The sequence below is a fragment of the Pteropus alecto genome, unplaced genomic scaffold (assembly GCF_000325575.1).
Source record: "Pteropus alecto unplaced genomic scaffold, ASM32557v1 scaffold398, whole genome shotgun sequence".
Classification (NCBI taxonomy): Eukaryota; Metazoa; Chordata; class Mammalia; order Chiroptera; family Pteropodidae; genus Pteropus; species Pteropus alecto.
This window is the reverse complement of record NW_006442497.1, coordinates 1,406,416-1,430,329: the sequence shown is the minus strand read 5'-3', so window position 1 is coordinate 1,430,329 and position 23,914 is coordinate 1,406,416. Positions and strand designations below refer to the sequence as shown.

Genomic DNA, 23,914 nt, shown 5'->3' with positions numbered 1-23,914 from the left:
ACTCTCACACTCCCACATCACACTCAGCCAGGCTGAGTCACGTGTAGCTCCCAGAAATGCATGTTCTCTGTCACCTCCTGACCTTTGCTTTTGCTGCTAACTCTGTCACAAATGCTCCTCCAACCTCCTGGATAGTTCCTTTAAACTCCCCAAAACCAGCCTTACCCTGACTGAGTCCAGCTTAGCTGCTCCTGGCTGAGGCCCCACAATTCTCTGTGCTCTCTATCATTCATTATGGTTCTTGCCACACTGCACTGTCATTGTCTGCAAATTTTTCCATCACCCACTAGACTGGATGGCATGACATCCGATTCCCCTGGGGACTATCCCCTGCTTCCAACACAAGCCTGGCCCAGTAGTATTTGTTGAGTGAATGAATAAATGAGTAAATGAAGGAATGAGCAAATAAAGGAATGAACCGCCTACCCCCGCTACCCTTTACCAGTCCCTACCCCCAGCCCAGCATCCACCCACCTGGCACTGGGTTTGGTACTTCTTGGTGGGCCGGCCCACAATGAAGATCTGGGAGGGTGGCAGGCCCAGCACACTGTAGACAGAGATGTCCTTCGTGGAGCCATAGGCAGCGCTGATTTTGATGAAGCACTGGAACACAAGGCAGTTCACGGTAGGAGAGGAGGCCAAGTCAAACTATTCCCCCAAAAGATTCCTAGTCCCCCCCCCCTCAAAGGAGCCCCTACCTGAGGACCCTTTATATGTACACTGATAGACTCCAAGTCATGGAGTCAGCACTATTAATAGGTTCTGTAACAACTGGGCAAAACTCCTCTGCGGACAGGGAAACTGAGGGCCAAGACTGTAGCCAGTTCTGTCTGGCCTCTAATCCTGTGCCATCCACACCACATCAGACTATAGCACGCCATTTGGCCACTCCCTGGTGCTGGCTGGTATGATGTCCTCCTGAGAAACCTCATCCCAATTAAGAGAATTGCCCAGCTCTTCCTCACGCCAGTGTCACCTCCAGATCCTCACCTATCCCACTGGTATGAAACCACTTCCTCCTTTAAAATGCTCACCATCCTGCTGCTCCTCACTCTGAGCCCCCACCAATGCCATCTCCTTTTCTCCACCCTCCCTCCCTCCAAGTTCGCTAGAGACTTTTGGGTCCCAGCTTTTCTTCCTCCTAAGTCCCATCATCACTGGGATGACTTCCTGTCCACATGGATGATCCACCAACCACCTGAGCCTCTCCATGTCTTGCTTTCTTTAAGGTCAGTGGCTGCCACCTCCAGGACTGAACCCAGAACTATCCCCTCTGAACTCAGAACATCCGCTTTCCCAGGCTAACCCCACTCCTACCTCCCAAAGTCTTTTACAGACTCTTCTCCAGCCTCATCCACACCTTTGTTTTCTGCACACCCCTCCTGCCGCACATGCTCCTCACCCCACCTGGGCTCACTGTGGCCTCCCCGTGTTCTCTGGCCTCCACCTTGGAGACAGCCCTTCACCCTCCTCCTACACTCACTTGGCCATACCTCAGCCTGGAATTTCTCCACTCCCACCTTTTCCAATTCTATATGCTGACAACTAAAAGCTGCTGGAGAAACACAGCTCTGGCCCCACATAATCTTCCTGATCCACCTCCCTAAGATAAAAACATTTCCCAATTTTTACTTCCCTCCCTGAGCTGCTACCCTGTCCTGTGGGTGACTTTGTCTTGGCGGTTGAACCAAAAAGAGGGCTTCCTCAGTCCACTGGCCCTCTCTTCATTGGTTGCTTTGTTCCCAGACTGCCTTTAGCTCAGAGAAAGGAGCAGCCTCTTTGTCTTACCCTGTCCTGCCTCCCAGTATGCCCTAGCTCATTCCCACAACTTCAATCCAGCAAGTCCACTCCCACTCGTACTACCCATCAGAGCCAAGACCTACTTTCTCGGCTCCTCACCCCACTGCTTCTGACCCCCTGACCCTCTGAGGTGTCCCTTCCTCACCAAGGTCATCAGTGTCCAGTTTTCATCACGAGAACATTTCTCACCAAACCACACATCTTTACAAGAAAAACACTCTCCTTCTGGAAACCCTCTCCTCCCTGACACAAGGAAACTTCTCTCTCCTGGTCTCCTCCCCATCTGGCTCTCTGGTTCCTCAGCTGGCTCCTCTTCCTGCTGTCGGGGACCCAGTGCAGCCTCTTCTCGCCCCCTCCTGTGGCTTCACTGACCTGCTTCAGCTGGGGCTGGAATGACTCATGTCCCATGGCCATTCCAGCCCTGATGTGTCCACACATTAGCTCATCTTCTTCCAGCCTGGTCCTCCTCTGTGTCCTTTCTCATTTCATCCATTCACTCATTCATTCTACTAAGTTTTATGGAGTGCCTACTGTGTGCCATCATTGCTCCAGATGCCAGAGATATATTAGTGACAAAACAGACACAAGCTCTGCCTCCATGGAGATCACGGTAAGGTTAGTAGCACCTCCGTCCCTCCTGGTCACCCAAGATGGACATCTGAGAGCTCCTCACTCCCTCCATCCAACCATCACTGAGACCTGACAATTCTATCTCCTCATTCACCCATGTCTTTTTCTCTATCCATGGCCACCACCTGGATTCCTGTCTCTTGTTTGGGCAACAGCCTCTTAATTGACCTCCTTAACTAGCCTCTCATTTCTCCTACCAATCTGTTCTCCACACAGCCACCAGGGGAAAAAAAAAACTCTTTCTACAACCCAAATTAGACACTGCCACTCCCCTGTGTTAAGCTCTTCCATGGCTCCTCACTGCCCTCAGCAGAGTTCATGGTCTTTGCCTGGTTTCCAAGTTTTTCAAGGCCTGCCAAGCCCAGGTCCTTGATGACCTCCAGGGCCTCCGCTCCCACTTGACTTGGGTCTGACCCTACACACACCCCCTATCCCTAACATCTGCAGCTCTGAGATTGTCCCAGGCTCTTTCGTACCTCAGTACGATTCTGCTGATTCTTTGGCCACCTGACAAATTCATACTCATGCTCCAAAACTCTGCTCAAAAGTTACCACCTCCTAGAAGCTTTCCCTGGTCTCCCCAGCCCTTTCTCCTCGGTTTGCCAATAGGCCTTTTCTAATTACCCACCAGTAAATTGTCCATTCACATGTGTTTCTTCCTCTAGATCAGAGATTGGTAGACTTTTTATGTGAAAGACCAGATAATATAGATTTTAGGCTTTGCACTCTGTCGCAACAACTCAACTGTTCCATTGTAGCCCAAAAGCAGCCATAGACGACTCATAGCAAATGAGCTTGGCTACGTTTCAATAAAACTTTATTTATGGACACTGAAATTTGAGTTTCATATAACGTCCACATGTCAGGAAGTAATATTCTCCTTTTGACTTTTCAGCCAATCATTTAAAAGTATAAAAACCATTTGTAGCTCACGGATCATATAAAAAAAGGCTGTGGGCCATATTTAGCCCTTGGGCCATAGTTTGTCAATCCTTGCTCCAGATCAGCAGTCCTCAGAACTTTGTAAACATCAGAATCCCCTGGAGAGTTTGTTAAAACACAGATTGCTGGGCCCCTCCCAGAGTTTCTGATTCACTAGGTCTGAAGTGAGGCCAGAGAATTGCATTTCTAATGAGCTCCCAGGAGTACTGTGCTGTGGGTCCTGGGAACATACTGTGAGAACCAAACCCCAGGTCTAGGTCAAAGCTCTGGAGAGCATGTCCCACATTCTCTTTGTCTCTGTGTGGCCCCTAGACCTAGGACATAATAGGCACCTAGGTTTCTGTTGAACGAATAACCAAATGCAGAGACAAGAGTGCAGGCTTTAGGGTCAGGAGATAAAAGATGAAAGTCTGACTCTGAGATCTTGGACAAGTCAGTGAGGCTCGCCTTTCTCATCTCTCACTGAGAATAATAATATCTACCTCACAGGGCTGTAAAAGGACCCAGTTAGACCCACGTGGATGTGCTTTGCAAACTGGGTATCCACTTGCACAGTGGGAGATGGCAGGGCACATGGATGAGGCCCCACCAGGTTGAGGAAGGAGGAGAGGAGTGTGGAGGACGGTCCTGGAGGTCTCATCCCCTCTCAGGCCAAAGCCCCGCCTCAGGGCCAGAAACTCACCTCCTGCACGAGGTTGCGGAGGAAGATGGCTTTCTGCCGCAGTGGGTCGTGCACCAGCCCATCAGAGAAGAAGATCATGCCCTGTGGGAAGTTGTGCTGGGACAGCCATGACACCACCCGCTGCTTCTGCATGTCCGGCCGCCCCGTGATATAGAGGATCATGTAGCCCAGGTCTTGCCAATGCCTGGTGAGACAGCATTGCAGGGTCCAGCCCAGCCCCAGCCCTGCTCAAGCCACCTGCTGCCCAGTGGCCTTCCCTACCTGCTGCCCTCCTGAGAAGCCAGAGGGGCTACTCAGAGGAACACTGGGGAAAACCAGGGGGACCCCCAAATTCATCCTCCTGGTTGAGCCCTGTGAGTCCTGGATATCTCTCCTGGATGGCCCATAGACCCGCATGCCCACAGCCCACTGATACCTCCACTCCTGCTGCCTCTGTTCATGTCCCCATCTCCATGCTGCTGCCATCATCACTCAAGTTTCCGGAGCCAAAGACAAGCCACCTTCGATTCTTCTCATTTCCCTCCACCGCCCCTCTCTCTTCCAACCAGTGAACCAGCCTTTCATTCCACCAGGAAAGATCTTTACACTCTCACTTTAATCCATTTCTCAGCCTTACTTCAGGCCCCGTCTCTCACCTGAACCACTGCAAGAGCCTTCTGGGAGGCCTTTTTGCCTCCAGTCCCCCCAACACCAATCTAACCTGGGCCATGCAGTGTCGGCCAGGTTACTTAAACCCCAGCGTTTCAGTTTCCCCATCTGCAAAATGGGGATAATAATAGCAACTACTGCAGAGGTCATCCCATGGATAAAATTAATTAATCTCAAACATGCCTGGCATGCTGTGCTCTATGCAGTTGCTTTACTATCAACCCCTATACTGTTTTCACAGTGATGTCTGTAAATCACAAATCTAACTTCACTACTTCTTTGCCTAAACCTATTCCTGGCTCCTCAGTGCCCTGAAGTCACAAGGCCTGTCTGCACTAGAGGCTCTCCATGCTGTGCCCTTGAACTTGGCCTCCCCCCCAGTCACAAAGAGCTGCTTGGCTGTCCCAGAGAAGCCCTGTGCTCTTCTGTTGCAGACTCCTCCCTTAGACAGCCATCATGGCTGCATCCTATGTTCCTATCCTCCCATATTTCCAGGCTCCTTCCTTCAGGAAGCCTTCCCTGCTTCCCAAACAGAATCAGCCTCTTCTCTGTGCCCCTACAGCTGACTTTACATGGCATCAGGCTGATCCCTGAGATGAGATCGAGCCTGCCCAAGACCAATGTAAAGTAGAGCTTTTGTAGCACTAGCCACCAACTGGCCACTATAGATTGGGGGGTTTCAAACCTGGAAGATGATCTAAGAGATTTAGAGAGGTTTTGTAACAAGACAGAGGCCCAGGTGTCGCTCTCAGAGATTCTGGTTAGTTCTAAGGTGTGGTCCAGTGATCTGTGATGACAAAAAGCTGTTTCTGATGAGCAGCAAGGTTTGGAGAGCACCACAGTGGCCGTAGGAGCCCACAGGACAGAGATGAGAGCACTGGATGGATCCCCAGAAAGAAAGGAGCACAGCCTCCCCTTTCCAGTTGTGGGATGCTGACTTAGGAGGGGGTTTAGAGAAGATGTTATAATGGGAATAAATGACCTAGCCTTACAAGGGGGAGGCTGACCTCTGAGATGAGATCGAGCCTGCCCAAGACCAATTCCTACGGGGCCAGTTCGCATGGGCAGTCTCCCAGGAGCCCCTAAGCCAGGTTAGTCTTCTCTCCCCAAAGCAATCGCTGCTACTGGGATGAGGCCAGATAGTTTTGTCCCAACCCCAAGAACTCCCACGGCCCTGAATCAGATCCATTCTTGGAGTTCTGATCACTTGGCGCCCTGGATCAGTTTCTCATGCTGGTGATTTGTTCTTTCCACAGGACTGTGAGATTCCTCCCACTAGGATCTCTCTCTGCATCAGTGCTCAGCACAGAGCCTGGCTTAGGAAAGGGTGGATGGAGGCAGGGCTGGAGGGAGGCAAGGAGGGCAGGAGGGACTAAAGTGGTACTTCTTTTGCTTTTCTCTTGGCAAACCCTTTTACACTCCTCTTAGCAATATAATAGTTCTGAAAGGTTGTGCTTCTATTCACACCTTCTGCCCTGTCCTAATCTGGTTTCCACAATCTAACTACCCTGAACTTGTCCCATCTAGTCCCCACATGCTCTGTTCTTTCTTGTCCTTGTCCTTCTTGGCCTATCAAAATCAATTTTGTATCTTCTTCTTTGCACCTTTCTTCTTTTGCTAATATTTGTATAATGGCATGGTATGAAAAAATATATACATCCATCCTAGAGACTATCACAAACACCACCTCTCCCAAGAAGCCTGCTCTGCTTTCTCCAATCAGCTGGAATAGCTCCCATCTCTCAATTAGCACTGTGTGTTAGCTCATCTTGATGGCTCCCCCAGTGAACCATGTGTCCCAGTATTCACACCTTTATGTGGTCCTTTCCCCTCAAATCTAGGCTGATCCCACAACTAGCTTATAACCAATAGAATACAGTGGAAAGGACACTGTGACTCGCAAGGCTGGATCCTAAGAAGGCTTTCAGCTTCCACCTGGGTTTCTAGGAACCAGGGCAAGCCAGCCACCCTGTGCAAAATCTAAATAGTCTGAGACCTCCCAGGCTAGCCACATGGAGCAGCCATGTGGAGAGACAGAAAGAGAGACCCAGCGCAGGAACACATATGCATTCAGAAGTCAGCCCTCTTGAATGTCCAGCCCAGTGGAGCCTTCAGATGACCCCGGCTCAGACCACCATCTGACTGCAATCACTAGAGAGACCCACATGGGAACCTTTCAGCAGAACCTAGTCAATCCACAGAATCATGAGACAGAATAATAAATTATTATTTTAAGCTCCTAAGTTTAGAGCCATTTGTTACACAGCAAGAGATCATCAGAACACACTGATTTGATTCTGATTGGGGTCAGAATGTGAGCGACCAGGACTGATTCACTGCAGAGAACATTCAGACAGCACTAGAATAAATGGAAGAAGGAGGGCAGGGAGAGAAGGAGGGAGGAACTAGGGACTAGAAAGTGGCAGGGAGTTTCTCAAGGAAGCTCAGGAAATTAATATTGGAGGTGAAGCCAGGACTTCCCAGCTCATGGCCCGGAGACCAGTGGAATTCCTAGAGGAAACCAGAAACAAAACGCATCTATCTCTCTCAGGTCTTCTGGCTCCTGTCCCAGAAGGACATGTCCCTTGCAAGGAGGTAGCACTCACCGGACAACATCCACTGCCCCCGGCCGGACCTTGGGGTCACTTCCCATGATAGACACGCTGGCTGCAAAGGACCCATCGATGCTGAACACCACACACTCCATGCCGCGGGGCAGCACCGTGAGGTAGCTCATCGCACAGGTCTGGTCGCCCCTGAAAGGTACTACCTATGGTCAGCTGTGTGCTCAGGGTCAGGTGTTAGCCTGAGGACAGAAGTCAGCCTGCAGCTAGGGTCAGAGCTCATTCTGGGGCCAAGGTCAAGAGAATCTGGGGGATGACCTCGTCCATTTTCCTGTCTCCCCAAAGACAGGTATGAGGATCAAAAGAGAGCACCCTTAGGACCCCATCTTCTGGACAGGCCTGGCTGGATTGGTCATGAAAATTGGCAAAACCACCATGAGAACATCCCCTGGGGCTCACCTGACAACCATCTTCACAGGGTAGACACCAACGCCCATGCGCCGGGGCCGCGGCACGCTGTACGTGATTCGGCCACTGCTGTTGGTGATCTCTGTGTCCAGGTGCACCCAGCGGCCTGAAGATGGCTCTGCCATCACCAGGATATCCACCTGCAGGCAGCAAGGAGGCCAGGGGACTCCTTGAAGGCTGGGAGTGTGGCTTCAGACTTAGCTTAGGGGCTCTCTACCAAGACAGCAGGCTCCAGGGCTTAGGGTCCTGCCCTGTGTTTCCTGGCTCCTACTACACTATTTCTCTCTCCTCTGCAGCCACATTAGCTTCTCGGATGCCCCCAGGTTCATCCCTTGCTCCTTGATCACTCTTTCTGACCTGCCAAGGCAGGATGAATGTCCCTCAGCTCAGCCCTCCCAGAGCCTTCACCCCATGTGCCATGTGGTACCATGAGGTACCTAGTGCACATGCAGCTGGCCGAGGAGGGGACAACCCAGCCTCCATACCTTCTCTCCTGTCAGAGCCACCATGTCGAGGGGCCCATACATGAATCGCCCCACAAGGACCTGAGGGCCATCTTCAGCAGCAATCACATCGTTGGCCCGGTGGTTAGCAGTGACGTTCTGGAAGGACAGAAACCAGCTCAGCCTCGGTGAGTTGGGTGGACCTTACATTTTCATTACATTGTTCTTAGGATTAGTTGGAGGGATATGGACTCACCGAATTAGGCTTTTCTATTAACTCCCATTAGAGTTTCTGAGACATGTTCCCCTGGAACCCATGAGAAAAAAACAGACCCTTTGCCCTAGGTCTGTCTACAAAGAGCACTGGAGTTCCTGTAGATCATCAGTCCCCAACCTTTTTGGTACCTAGGACCAGTGCTCCTATGAGAATCTAGTGCCTGATGATCTAAGGTGGAGCTGAAATGGTGATGCTAGCTAGCACTAGGGAGTGGCTGCAAACACAGATGGAACTTCGCTCACTTGCCCGCCACTCACCTCCTGCTGTGCAGCCTGGTTCCTCCTAACAGGCCATGGTACTGGTCCATGGCCCAGGGCTTGGGGACCCCTGCTGTAGATGCACATTCTCTGCTCTTGATTCTCCTCTGCAATCCTGAGGAACCACCAGTCCTCACAACCTGTCATCCTAGTTTCCTAGGCCGGAAACTGCCAGTCACCTTTGCTTCTTCCTTCAGCATCATGGCTCACATCTGATAGCCATTTACTATCCATCTTAGTGAGAGCTATCAAACGTACAAGAGTAGAGAGAACAGTGTAACGAAGTCTCTTGTACTCGGCACCAGCTCCTCCACTTATCAATTCATGGCCAGTATGGTGCCCTTCTTCCCTTGGTGAATCCTCACCCCACCCTGACCCCAGATGATTTTGAAGTCATCTTGGATGTTGTATCATTTTATCTGTAACAATCCCAACATCCTCATCCTTCTGCACCTCTGGTTTCAATTCATTCTGCAGCTCAAAGGCCTCTATTGGTCCAACCACCCACCACTCCCAGCCTGGCTTCAACATTGGAGTCACTTGGTCTGGTGCCCCTTCCTTTACAGAAGGAAGATACCTTTACATGGTATCTCTCCCCATACCCATGTTATCTCTCATCTAGTCTGCTAATAGCTTCTTAATGAAGCTCCTTATTCTAAAACAGACACTGTGGCAGATCTATTATCTTTATAAAACAAATCTGTTAACACCCAGTGCCCTCCAAATGAAGTCCAAATCCTGCACTCAGCATCAAAGCCTTGCCTGGGGAAGCTTTTCAGTCTTATCTCCTGCTGATCCACTTCCAAGCCCCTCTGGTCTTTTCAGGCCAGGCTCCATGGTAGCCTCCAGGTCTTTGTTCATACTGGGTCTCCACTCCACATGCCATCACTGGTCCTCTGCCCCCACATTCCAGCCCATCCACTATGATATGACTCAACTTTGTTCCCTCCAAGAAGCACTGCTTGGACTCCCCAAGGATGGTTCCCCAAGGACTTTACAATTCCTATGGCATTTTAATTCAATTCGACAAACATTTGCAGTCACCTCATCTACACTGGTCCCTGAACTGGGCTCTGGGGACACAGAGAGGGACCAGTCATGAACCCTGCCCTGGAGTTATTCCATTATGTGTGGGACAGAGGTTCCCTACAGGAACACTGGAGAGGGAAGAGTTGATTCATGGAAACAAATACATAGAAAAGTGCTCAATATCACTAGTCACCAGGGAAATGCAAATCGAAATCACAATGAGATATCATTTCATACCCACTAGGATGACTAGAATCAAAAAAAAAAAAAAAAGATAATAACAAGCATTGGCAAGGATGTGGAGAAATTGGAACCCTCATACACTGCTGGGGGGAATGCAAAATGATGTTGTTACTTTGGAAAATTTTGGCATTCCCTCAAATAATTAAACTAGAGTTACCTTTTGACCTAGCAATTCTACTTCTAGGTATATGCCCAGGAGAAATGAAAATATATGTCCACACCAAACTTATACACAAATATTTACAGCAGCATCATTCACAGTAGACAAATGTAAGAACGACCCAAATGTCCAACTTATGAATGCATAAACAAAAAGTAATATATCCATGCAATGGAATATTATTCAGCCATGAAAAGGAATGGAATACTGATGCATGCTATGACATGGATGACCCTTGAAAACATTATGCCAGGTAAAAGAAACCAAACACAAAAGACAGCATATTGTATGGTTCCATTTATATGAGATGTCCAGAATCAGAAAATCTATAGCGACAAAAAGTAGATTGCTGATTGCTTAGGGTTGGGGGGATCCAGGTAGGGGATAATAGCTAATAAGTAAGGAGTTTCTTTTTGAAGTGATGAAAATATTCTAAAATTGACTGTGGTTATGGTTACACATATCTGTGAATACACTAAAATCCATTGAATTATACACTTTAAGTGAGTGAACTGTACAATATTGGAGTTATATCTCAATAAATATGTTTACAAAAAAAGTCAATCCATGGAGCTTTGATCACCTTCTACTTTTTAGGATTGTTTTTGGGGTCCATATCTGATCTTTCTACCAGACTGGACGTGCCCCCCACAGCACTGTCTGTGTCTGTAAATCCCTATTCCCCCACTCCCTAGCAGAAGGACTGGGACACAGTGGGCACTGATGATTGTTTGCTAAATAAATAAATGAATGAACAGATACCAAACTCCTATTCATACTTCAATACCCTATAGAGGTGACTCTTCATGGAATCCCTGTGTGGAATACCCTGCAATTCTTCTCTCCATCTTTTTCCTAATAGGTATCTCTCTCTATCACAGCAAATACCACACCATGGCATACTTGGTGGATCAGACTATGAGCCCTGTGTTCATGGACGGGACTCTTTCTGATTTATATCCACATATACAGAGGCCTGGCATATAGCAATCGCTTCATAATTGGCTTCTCCTCACCAACCCCAGTGCCCTGGACCCCCATTCCTGGGGCTCCTGTGGAGCCAGGCCACCAAGCTCTAGCTCTCCCATCTCACATACACCCCATCCCCACTGCACTGCCAAGGGAATCATCTGAGCATGAAGCCTAGTATGTATGAGCACTCAGCTCTGAGGGGCAAATCCAAGGCCTTACCTGCCATGTGGATGCCCCAGCCCTCAAGGCAGCCACACCTCCCAACCAGTATGTGACCCCAGTGAGCACATACCCGCAGCTTGACCTGGGTCCTCTTACGAAGCCACTTCTCCCGGGGATTAGCAGGACTCAGTGCTGCGGGATCCAAGCCAGCGCTCTCCTTGACAGTCACGCTCTCATAGCGCATCACCTGACACACAGCCGAGCGGGGCCTCCACGTCAGGCCGTCTCAACCCCTCTCCCTCCTTCCCAGGGTACCAGGGGCCACCAGCTTTTGGCCAGCAAGCCCTCCCCCAGGTCACCCCACTCCCCAGCTTGGAACCCTCAGGAGGCTGGAGACCCTAGGACCCACCTCCCTGCCCACCTGGACTGACAGCTGGAGCCAGAGCACTGTCTAGTAAATGCTCTGGTCTAAAAGCAGCCTCTGCCCCCCACACCCAAACCTAGCAATTACCTACATCTGTGCCCATTCTCTGCCTTCCTTCTTATTACAGAAGGCCAGCTGGAGGCCTGATCCCAGAGCCTCCAACCCACTCAAGATCAATGCTCCAGCAACACTCCCTCTCAGTCCTGCATCACTGATTAGCCCCTGAGTGATCCCTAGGATCATTTTCTTTTGCATCCAAATGTGCTGTAACTGTGCCCACCTTTAAAAAAAAAAAAAAAGAAAGGAAGGAAGGAAGAAAAAAAGAAGAAAAGAAAACTTAGAAAAAAACACTCTCCCTAGGACCCCTGGTGCCTCCAGTGACCACTGCACTTCTCTGCTCTCTGGATGTTCCACAGTGTCTCCCCTTCTCCACCTACCTTCTCCTCTTCACCCACTCCAGTCAGGTTTCTGTCCCTATCGCTCCACAGAAGCTATTCTTGCCAAGGCCCCATAACTTCCATCCTGCCCTGCTCATAGGTATACGCCTGTCCATCCAACCTCAGGAGATGTCCTCTCTTCCTCCATCTCCCTCTCTCCCTGGTGGAGCTACAGGACTCACCCTTGAACTTCTACAGCTGTGGAAACTCCCTCAGTATCTGTGGTGGTGTGATTTATCATAAGAAATATATATTTGGTCTTCATCCCCGTTAATGGAACAGAGCACCTAAAACCCTTGGAATTCCCTAAGTGATGAGAGTGACAAAGGTGTCTCTTGTTATGTTACTTTGTTAGGTGACTTTGGGGTTGGTTGCCCCAGGAATAGAGGGTTCTAACTTTCAGTCCCAATTCCTGACCTCCAGGGAGGAGAGAAGAAATAGAGGTTGGATCACTTGCCAATGGCCAATGATTTAATCAATCATGCTTATGTAATGAAGCCTCCATTTTAAAAAAAAAAAATGGGGTTCCCAGAGCTTCCGGTTTGGTGAGCACATGGAAATTTGGGGAGAATAGCATTCCTGAAGAGCTTTTCACACACATCTTCTCCCCATATCTTGCCCTATGCATCTCTTTCATCTGGCTCTTCCTGAGTTGTATTCTTCTATAATAAATTAGCAACCTAGTAAGTAAAATGTTTCTCTGATTTTTGTGAGCCACTTTAGCAAATTAATCTAACCCAAGGAGAGGGTTTTGGAACCTCCCACCTATAACCTGTTGGTCAGAAGTCCAGGTGACAACCTGGCTTGGGATTGGCATCTAAAGGGAGATTGGGGTTTACTTGTGAGACTAAAGCCTTACTTTATAGAATCTGAGCTATTTCCAAGTAGATAGTGTCAGAATTCAGTTGAATTGTAGGACACCCAGCTAATGTGAGAGAATTACTTGGTATGGGGAAGAAACCACATACTGGAATTGGTGTCAAAATTGAGCATTGTACCTGCGCTGACTTTAAATGCCATCTAAGCTCTGATGACCCCACATATTTATCTCTACGCCTGACATTTTCCCTAAGCTCCAGACTCTCTACTTGCCTTCCCTCCCAACATCTCACAGGCATCTCACTTTCCCAAGTCCAGATCCAAGATTCTGTTTCCCTACTTTACCCCAGCCCTGCTCTTCCTCAACTCTAGGGAATGGCAACACTGTAGATATTCAAGTGGAAAATAGGATCCATTGGACTCCCCCCTTTCCCTCACAGCCCAGATGCCAGCAAGTCCTGCCACCACAACTGAAATCCTGCTGCTCCTCAGCACCTCCGTCACCAGCACCCTAGCTAGCCCAAACCATCATCTCGAAAGCTGGGCTCCTACCTTTGCCTCATAAAGAGCCTTATGCATTTTCTTGTGCCCCAAACAGCAGCAGGGCTTCTTACTAAAAATATGTCAGTTGATATTTTTCCCTGCAATGGCTTCTCATTGGACCCAGCATAAAATCAACTCCTGACCTTGGCCATGGAGGCTGCAACCAGTTGGAAGCTGATCCAACCCCCACATGCATCCCCACCTCCTTCCTCCCAGGTTCTCCCTCAGTCACTGGCCTCTCTGCTCCACCTTTTCTTTTACAGATGAGGACATTGAGACCCACGGAGGGGCAGGCATTTATTACTCCAATCTCCAAGTTGAAAGATGGATACATTCTCCTATATAGTTTCTATTTAATTCTCTAGAAAGTACCATACCATTAATCAGAAGCCAATGCTCTTTAAGAAACCCACTATCTGGCTGTGTCACCCCCCACTTGGCTGAGTGCTCCAATGCCTTCCCAATGCCTACAGAGTAAGCGTCTTCTCCAGACATAGAAGGACTGGACCCTCCAGAGGGGCCCTGTAGGCAGGGCCCAGGCAGGGGGTGGAGTACCTGTCTCAGGATGAAGGCCACCACGTCTGTGGACTCCCAATAGCTGGCATGGAACAGGTGGGGTAGTGCCACAGTGGGGAAGGCTGTGAGGACTTCAGGGCAGTACAGGGCATAGTCGATGCGCTTGGCACCCCACCACTTGGCTGTGACTGCAGGGCCGAGAAGGGAGATGAGGACAGAATGGCCTGCCCAGGGCTGTGACCCAAGGGGCAGTATGGACATGCTACCAGGGCACAAGTTTGGGGCCAGAGCATCCAGCTCAAAATGAGCTAAGAAATGTGCTGCTCCCTCTCCCACCTTCTCATAACCCACCAGCCCCTTTGCTTGCCCACTGCTCCTCTGGGACATGTGTTACAAACTGTCCCTAGGAATAAGGACTCATGGAGACGTCCACAGTCTCGCTCCAGGGCTGCTGGTCAGCAGGAGTTCCCAGTAGGAAAATTGAATGTTGGGATTAGGGCTCTGGCTGAGGTCAGAGCTCAGTCTATGCCTAAAGAGGTCATGGCTTAGTTTATGGTCAAAGGTCAAGGCCCCAACTAGGGTCAGAGGTCAAATTTCTCTCTGAGGTCAGAGTTCAGTCCAAATTTCCTTTACCCCACCTCCCCACCTGAGTCCTGCCCTCAGCAGCCCTGGCAGTGGACCAGTGGCCACCCAGAGGAAGGGCCCTCTCCCTTGAACCCAGGCAAGCCCCAGAAGACCCTCACTCACTGTGAGAAGTGCCCACAGGTGCCAAGCTGTCTGAAGACTCCGAGCTGTCACTGTGGGAGCTGCCCTGGCTCATCCTCCGTACCAGGCGCTGGGACCTCAGGGCCTGAGGGGGCGAGGCAGGGGCATCCAGGTGTGGTGGGCTACCCTGAGAGCTGCCCTCCAGAAAGAGAGAACTGTGGGTGTGCAGGGCGTCAGCTGGAAGGAGAATTTCACAGTCAGGGCTGAGTAGAAGATCTCAATAAAGCTGCCCATGCTGTGCCAGATCTGTGTTGGGCAGGAGGCTGGGTACTCAGAGGGACGTGCCCAACAGGAAGCCTGCACCTCCCATCCCCAGGGCCTGACGGTATCCCGCCATAGTATGTCATTGGGTTTCACATCCTCTAAGTTGTAGATTAGGCAGGCACAAGTGGGGGTCCCAACCATCACCACTACCCCCAATAGAGCTACCGAGGGCACCTCTTGGAGAATGTCCCCAAAAGCACCAGATGAGGTCAAGGGGTGACCATTTACCATGTGCTCTTGTATCAAACTCCTCTCCTGAGCCACAGATAATGGTGGCTGAGCTTGGAAGTGAATGGAGACCCCAGCCTGGGAGCTAGGGCACTCTCTGGGGGCAGGGAGATGCCCCAACCAAAGAGGGACACATTTAAGGGTGCGAGAGGGAGGTTTTGGAGCCTCTTCTCTCTATGGAAGCTCCTGAAAAAGCAGAATTTTGGATATCAAGTGCTGACTTTTAATACTGAATGAACCACAAGCACAGCATTCTCCCTACAATCTGGCTGAAACCTCGGAACAGGCTCTGGGGCATGGAGCCAAGGCTCTGATCCTCAAGCTCCTGACTGTCCACTACGGGCCTCCCCTTGACCTCACCCTAGTCCATACCCGGCTTATCCCACTTGAGCCACAGAGGCCACGAGCGTCCCCCAAACCCACCTGCCCTTGCTCTCTCCACCTAGAGGATCCCCCAACCCCCATTCTCCAGCTTTTCTCCACCTGTCCAAAGGCCTTGGTCGAAGGCTCCCTTTTCCACGAAGCCCACCAGAATGAGACACTTCCTGCTTTGTACCTCCAGAGTCCAGGTCGGGTACCAGGCAATAGCAATCAGCAGGATCCTTGGACTTTCAATCAGGCCTGACAGTATTATGCTGACCCTAACCACAGGAGCTCAGCTGGGAGTTGTCAAGGGCAGAGTCTAAGTCTCTGAGCCCCAAGATGCCTCTAACAGAGCATAAGTTCACACAGGTGGGCCACTCAGAAGGTAGGTGCATCAACTGTTTGCCTGTTCTTTTCCCCAAGAGGACACAGACCTTACTCAATTAGGTCTAGTCACTCCATCAGCTGACAGTTTGGAGGGGACAGATAGGATGGCCCCGGAGTGCTACCTGGCTGGGACCCAGCTCCAGCTCAGCAAGCTCTTTCATACCCCTGAGTGCCTACCGAGGAGAAGGGACTGTCCGTCACCCATTGGAAACCTCTGGTAGCGGGGCACGCTGATGGGCGGCACCAGGTGGAACTTGGGCTCCAGCAGTGGCTCAAGCCTCGAGGCGGAGGGGTCTGCACAGTGGAAGAAGCTGTAGACCTGGCTGCAGGCAGGACGCACCTGGAAGCCTGGGGGGTGGGAGGAAACATGGGAGAATCCCCTTGCTGGTACCTACTCCCTTGGTCCTGGGAAGCTCCCCTGAGTGCAGCTTTGAGCAGCCTAATTCTCTGCTCAAGAACCTGCCATGGCTCCCTGCTCCAACAGGATCAACGTCATTATGTTCAATTTAATAGGCTGCCCTGCTAAGTGCATTATGTTCAATTTAATAGGCTGCCCCACCTAGGAGCACAGCTGTAAGAACCCAGTACTGCAGCTGTGGTAGCCAGCTGCAACTCCCCAACCAGTCTTGCTGTGGTCCTTTCTCTGTGCCTTAGCTCAAGCTGCCCCTCCTCCTAGAAGGCCCTTTTTCACTATCTCCACTAGTAAAACTCCTTTAAATTCTTGCAGCTTTTAATTAGTTGCTACTTGATGTATGAGGTTGACCCAGTGTCTTTCAGTCAGGATCAAAGGCCCCTTCCTCCAGCCCCTACTCAATTCCTACACTTGGTGGTAGTTCCTGGTTTGCCAGAGCCAGCAATACACTTCTCTCATAGACCAGCAGATGTCTCCACTGAGGCCTCCTCCTCATCTGTGTCTCCCTGTCCCTCTAAGTCAGTCCAGGATCCAGGGAGCACTAGGGTTCCTTAGCAACCATGGGGTTTTGCCTCCTCTCCCTACTTCACCACCTGCTGGTGCAAATCACCTCACTGTATATTTTAGAAGAATGGAGGAAGGCATTCAAGGCTGTGGGTAGTACATGAGCAAAGGCACTGAGGTGGGCCTGGGTACATGCGGGGGTCAGTAAGATTGACCTGGCCGCAGTGGGTCAGTCTGGGCACTGGAAGAGGAGGGAATGGGTACAATAGGGTAAATATTTATGGCTTCTCTTCCCATAGAGCATGACAACTGGACAACAGGGCCACAAATGGACCAGAGGCATGTGACAAGGACAATGAAATCCACCAGGGGCTACCTCAACTTTGCTCCATCTGGGGAAACTGCCTCACTCTCTCTCTTCTCCTCTCCCCTCTTTCCTCTTCTCTTCTCTGTCTACCTACCGCAACTCCATGATCCTCCCTGCCCCTGCCCCCCAGCCACACCCTCCCCAGTTTGAGGTCCTGACATGGTGACCTAGTGACACAAAGGCATCTCAGGCCCCAGTCCATGCCACACTCACCATCCAAGCCCGGCAGCACCGTCCTCCGCATGGCCAAGACCAGGCCAAGAGGCGAGCCGAAGAGGAAGAAGTCGGACACGTCAAAGTCCAAGCGGCCCAGGCTGACCTCAGGGATCTGGGGCCCGCTAGCTGCAGGGGGCTCGGCCTCATCCTTCAGCATGCTCGAGTGGATGCTGCCAGGCAGAGGAAGACACAGGAGAGTGGGTTCGGGAAGCACTGAGGATGTGGGGTGTTCACTTAGCAGGGCAGCCTGAAGTCTGGGGGTGGAGAACCCAACCCTCCATCTCTGGGGAAGGGTTCAAACCAGAGTCCCCTCGCTGGATGCTGCAACCATCTCAGCATTGGTCACCAAGGCATGGCCGACATTTGGCTAAGGCAGAGGTCAGCCAACTTTTTTCGTAAAGGGCCAGATGGTAAATCTTTTAAACTTTAAGGGCCATATGGTCTCCATCATATCTACTTACTCTGCAGGCAGCCATAGATGATATCTAAATAAATACATGTGACCATGATCCAATAAAACTCAATTTACTAAAACAGGCTGAGCACCTGAGAATACCTAAGCATCCTACACACTGGCAGGCCTGCCCCGTCGTGCTGGTTTTATGGTGGCTGCACTGAATTCCCGCACTGTCTACCAGGAAGCTCAGCTGGCCAATACGCAGACCAGCTGGGTGATGTCAGTGCTGCCAGGATTAGGGCTTTTGTTGTAACTCATGTTCCAGGCAACCCGCAGACACAGATGCAAACAGCTTGGTCTTCCCTCCCCTCCAGCCCACAGATGAAACAGAGAGCTTAATGAGAAAACCACGAGACGCAGAATTCAAACCATTCACATCCCAGGCACCCACTGCCCCAAAGAGTTCAAGTTGATGTTCAGCCATAAACTCAGATCACGCTTCCCAGGATGGGCAGGAAAACTGGGAACCTCCCTGACCTTCCAGGTGGCATTTGGGCAGAGCTTCGAGTTTAAGGCAATCAATTAACTGAATGCAAATTCAACTAACATACTCAAGTTGGAAGAGAAAGAGAATTTTAGAAATAACAATTGAAATAGAGTGTGAGCTAGGGTCTGGAAAGTTGAATCTGAATCCCCATACTCTGCCTCTTGCAGTGTGAGCATCTCCCAGTGAGGATGATGACTCTGGTGTTTAACAATACATATTTCATGTACAGCGTGGTCCCTAAACACACGCCAACTACTTAATTGCCAAAGAAACAGCCATCTGTCCCTACACCAGAGGGAAAAGCTGGCTGTGTTGGACCAGCTACTGAAAGCCTCCAATTTTTCGTCACTCTCCAAATTTGGGGCTTTCTTAAAGGATTTTTCAAGGATAAACTAGAAATGTGATTTTACTTTGCGACCCAAACTTGAAATATAGCTGCTTTTTTAAAGAATAATCTGTCAGAGGAGCTTTAAATAGTCAGGGATTTAAATATGCAGAGCCTTTTGCCTAATAATTCCTCCTCCAGGAATCCATGTAAATGAAAGAACCTAATATTTACATAAATGTTTATGCACAAAGATAGTCACCAGAGTGCTACTTATAAGTGCAAAGAATTGGAAAAAGCCAAAGTGTCGGTGACTGGGATTAAGTAAGATGTTGTCCATTTACTCAATAAAATATTAAGAATATTTACCAAGTAAAGTATTTTTAATTATATAAGGGAAAAATCAAAATTTTTTTTTTTTAAGTAAAACTATACACAACACATGTAAAAATATACTGAAAGGAAATATGCCAGTGTTAGCAGTGGTTCTCTCTGGGTGGTGAGACGATCTATTTTCCAAATGCCCTACCGACCTCATGGCGGTCTTCTCCACTTGGGTAAGAATGGAGGAAGGGAAGGAGGGAGAAGAACATTGAGGAGAGAGAGAAGAGGAGGCATGTCTTCCAATTTGGGTATATGCTCAGTACTCACTCACATCCTGAATAAATGTGCAGATAATTCATTTAGTGGCAATGAATATGCCTCTTCTAGAAAATTAAATGGTGGACAGTTCTATGGAGGGCCTCACCTGGCCTACACATAGAGGGATGTTTTATACTGGGGAATGAGAGACCAGAATGCTGACCCCAGCTCTTCAGTAACTGGCTATGTGATCCTAGGAAAATTTTGACCTACCTGGCTTCTGTTGTCCCATCTGAGAAATAATAAGAACATACCAAGTAGCTCACAAAACATACCTTTACTTGTTCTTTCACTAGATTCTTAAAGCCATCAGTCAAGTAGGCTGGGCAGCATTTACCCTTTTGCAGAAGATGAAGCTGAGGCTCAGAGACATGAGACTGATTGTCTTGTCTCTCTGCAAGTCTAGGTGAAGCAGGTACAGAGCACAAGGGTCCCATGGGGAGCAGCCTTGGTCTCAGCATTTCAGTGCTTGTCTATGGGCCCCCATGAAAAGGCCTGGGACATAGACTGGTCCCAGACCCCCCAGATGACTTTGAGCCGAGGTCCTCTCTCCTCTGGAAGGACGGTGGGGCACAGAGAGTGGTTACCTTGATAAGAAGGCATGATGCTGGGTGATGGCCTCGCAGTCATAGGTGGAGGAATCGCTCTGTTTCCGTGGCAACGGCCTCTTGGGCTCCTCATCCTCCAACACGCTGGAGACGTCAATGCTGCTTTTGCTGAGCCGCTTGCTGTTGGCCAGACTGCACTCCTCATCCGCTGCAACTGGGGTGTCCTTTGAGACCAAGAAGAGGATAGGAGGGCACTGTGGTCACCAAAGGCTGTGGGGCCCTGCCTCCTCTTCCAAGCACAAATAACCCTTTTTTCCTAGATGTGAGAGGCGATACCTCTTCCAAAAGGAGTGCGGAAGGCACACCCACAAGGCTGTCTCCTGCATCCAAATGGATTGGCAATCCAGTGGGATCCTGGGTAGCTGTCTAGGGACCCAACCCTAAATTGCCCCCTCTGGGCCTCAGTTTCCTCACTTGTGATAGTAATCTCTTGCTACTCTTGTAAGACTATGATATAACACTTTGTAACCTGGATTTCATGCTACAAATATTAAGGGCTCTAACACTACCTTCCCCAGAGAGACCCCTGCTCCCAAAGTCAGACCCCACCCCCCCGCGCCCCACATTCCCACCATCTGGCCCGCACCTGGGTGCTGCTGATGCTCCCCTTCCGGCTGCTGCTGCCAGGGCTGTCGCCTGAGGGCCCTGCACTGTAGCAGATGGCATCAAAGGCCAGGAGGCCCCCCACACAGTCCCCGATGAGACACACCTAGAGAAGGCACAGCTGGGACTACAGGCCTGGCCACTGCTGACCCCTAACCCCCACACCCATCTAGAACTCAGGTTGCCTGTCCATGGGAGAACAAACAACCTGTCCCAGGGAGGCCTGGGAGAGCCCCAGCAGGGGAGGGGTGCTCATTCTGGGGCCAGGGTCAGCCTGAGGACAGGAACCAGGCTAGGGTCAGGGATCAGTCTGGGGCCAACGTCAGCCTTGGGATAGGAATCAGGATGGAACTAGGGGTCAGGCTTGGGTGGGGTCAGCCCGAGGACAGGAACTAGGCTAGAGTAAGGGGTCAGATTTAGGCAGGTCAGTCTGAGGATAAGAATCTGGCTGAGGCCAGGGGTCAGAATGGGGCCGGGGATCAGCATGGGCTCACAATCAGAACTCAGATGTTGGCCTCAGTTTTCCTATAGGTAAAATGAGAATGAACCTAAAGATCTCAGAAGCCTCCTTGGATCTCAGAAGCTATGGCCTCAGAACAGTCTGGTCTGGATCGTTTGGTCAGATCCCAGCCTCTCACCAGTTGGGGCCAGGACAAGGACATGGGGGCAGGCTGTCCTACCTGCCCACTGAAGCCAATGCCATCAGAGGACTTGAGGAACTCTGCGTAGACCTGGTTGGCTCGCTCGATGACTGTGGCAATCGCATCCTGGTACTGCGGGGAAGAGATGGCCAAGAGGGGCAGGGCGGCCAGAGGCACATGGTCCTGGATGTTGCTGAGACAGCCCTCATCATGGCTGTAGGGGTTCAGGCTGCGGACAGGGGGGCAAGGTAAGCCCAGCTGGGATCAGACGTGAAAGCAGGTTTGGGGCTGTGGAACAGGCAGAAGAGAGCATGTGCTGGCTGGGACCTGGGCCCTCCACTCCAGACTCTCCAGGAAGACCCAGGCAGGAGCCAGATGAGACAAAGCACACGGGTAGGGAGGTAGGTGGGGGAGCCAAGCCTATGCTGACTCCCCTGCATGTCCACCCAATGCCAGCCTGTAATGTGTGGGCCCTGTATTCTCCTGCCCACTTCTGCATGGCTCCAAAGAACACCCCAATTGTGGAAGAAGCCAGTAGTATGAATCAGGGTGAGGACATATCATCACGGTAGACTTCCTGGAGGTGGTGGGGTTTGAACTAGACCTCTAAGAAGGCTTTAGGGAAACTAAAAAGGTGGAGAGAGGGCGTGCCAGGCGTGCGGATCACATGTCAGCCACAGCTTAGAGGTGGGCACACAGCTGCATACACAATAGTTATGTCCATCTTTCTGGGACAAAGATCTAGAGACTTCATTGGATTTACAGGAAAACCTGTGAACCCCAGAATGGACTAACAGATCCTGCCTTATAGCTTCTCCACTGCCAGTGGCCCCACCATGGGCTCCCCTTTATTCCTTGCTTCCCAATGAGGAAGTCCCTTAATTGCTGGGCAGCTCAGACCTATCTAGGCCCAGCTCCCAGCTGCCTACTCCCACCCGACCCCACCTATCCTGCTTCTATCCCCAGGGGCATCGGACTCAGGAGGGACCACAAGGGGAGAAACTGCCCACCCCCTACCCAGAGGCTTCTCTTCCCCAATAGTCAAGCTGAGGCTGACAGAAGTTAAAACTGGGGCAGGTGACAGGACTCAGGGAACCCTGGGCAGGTTACAGAGACTTTATGGAGTGCAAGGCAGGCCTAACAGCCATTTCTCATCTCCAAAGAACACAAATTAGAGGAAACAGGCCTCAATTGCAGCTGGAGAGATTTTAATTAGCTGAGAAAGAGCTCCCTCCCAGTAGTGATTAGGGCTGATGGATAGCCTGGCAAGACACTGCCTGGGGGAGAAGTATGCTCCCTCCCTCAGTTCCCTCAAGTGGTCAGGCCATCCATCTTCTTGGAGATTAGGCTTGGGATGGCTGACCCAGCTCTGGGGGTCAGATGTCCTGGGGGTGAGGGATGGGGGGACTGAGATTGATTATGAAGGAACACAATTAACTGCAACTGTTGGAGTGTGAAGAGAACAGAGCTGCATCAGCTCAGCTTCCCAAATCCCGCTGCAGAGCAGACACTCAGCAGATTAATCTGTTAAAGAAGCAGATTCCAGGGCCCTCCCAGCCCTATTAAGAAGCCCCCGGGGTGAGGCCTGCCACCTGTGGTTTAACAAGAATCACACGGGGATTTGGGCTCTTAGCCAGGCTGGGGAATGACCCACCTAAACTTTTTTCCTTCCAACTCTGATTGAGATCTGCCCTGCCCACATTTCAGAGCACAGATAAATCAGAGACAGGTCTCTGTTCCCTGTCCAGGGGCCAATCTTCCTTTCTCTCATAGACCAGAAAAGCAACGCCTTCCAAATACACTCTCCCAACGAACCAGAAGCTGAGCGCCGGGCCTCCTGCCCCTCCCAACACTGCTGAGCCCTCCTCAGGGCCAGGCCTGACTGAAAGGGTGTCTACCTTCCCCAAACCCCATGTGGGTGAGGGCTCCTTTCTACAAAGCCTCAAGGTCTGGCAAAGTCGACAGGAAAGGAGGTGAGTGGCAAGATAGAGGTGCCCCTGGCCTCCCGTTCATCCTTAAGTGCAGAAAGTTCTGTTTCCAGTCCCTGCCATTTGCCACATGCTCTATCAACATGAGCTCTACAAGTGCTCAGGCCTTCTTTGCCCATGTTATCTGTGTGCAGCCAGGGCTCCCACCTGGCTCTTGGCGCGCACTTTTGGCTAGTTCAACAGGACAGGGACCTGGAGAGCACAAAGCCCTCAGGTCCTGGAGCAATGGGCTGCATTTCCCATAGGCCCCCAGCCCTGGAGGAGCTCTCAGTCTCCAGGTTTACTCCCCACAGGGCCCAGGGCTTATTTGGATGAAGCGCCCAGGCCCAGGCCCAGGCCCAGTAAGCATGCTGCCTTATTCCACCCAGCAGGGTTCTATGATGGCAGTCAGGAACAGCTCCCTCCCCAGTCCCCTGTCCACCAGTGAAGAGAGCCTCTTCTCACCCCTGGGAAGACGACGATGTGAGTCAGAGAATCCCTGCCATGCTCTTTTTATGTGTCCCATGCTGTGCTTGGTGCTTCACATATACTAGCACACAGAATCCTCACAAAAACTCTAGGAGGTGGTTATTACCAGGAGTATACCCATTTTACAGATAAGGAAACTGAGACAAGGAGAGGCTAAACAATTTCCCTCAGGT

General features: G+C 50.7%; 1 protein-coding gene across 1 annotated transcript in view; it reads right to left on the bottom strand.

The window, feature by feature from the left end:
- Window positions 1-23,914, bottom strand: part of PITPNM3 (PITPNM family member 3) — a 93,642-nt gene that overhangs the window by 5,160 nt on the left and 64,568 nt on the right. Inside the window, exons 7-19 of the mRNA XM_006922411.3 lie at window positions 21,325-21,514; window positions 20,628-20,750; window positions 20,021-20,205; window positions 17,520-17,692; window positions 16,201-16,371; window positions 14,764-14,958; window positions 14,056-14,204; window positions 11,408-11,524; window positions 8,220-8,336; window positions 7,726-7,874; window positions 7,309-7,458; window positions 4,055-4,238; window positions 475-603 (exon numbers count right to left, since the gene is read on the bottom strand). Of these exons, the coding sequence (XP_006922473.1) occupies window positions 475-603; window positions 4,055-4,238; window positions 7,309-7,458; window positions 7,726-7,874; window positions 8,220-8,336; window positions 11,408-11,524; window positions 14,056-14,204; window positions 14,764-14,958; window positions 16,201-16,371; window positions 17,520-17,692; window positions 20,021-20,205; window positions 20,628-20,750; window positions 21,325-21,514 (2,032 nt within the window). The remainder of the gene's footprint in view (window positions 1-474; window positions 604-4,054; window positions 4,239-7,308; window positions 7,459-7,725; window positions 7,875-8,219; window positions 8,337-11,407; window positions 11,525-14,055; window positions 14,205-14,763; window positions 14,959-16,200; window positions 16,372-17,519; window positions 17,693-20,020; window positions 20,206-20,627; window positions 20,751-21,324; window positions 21,515-23,914) is intronic.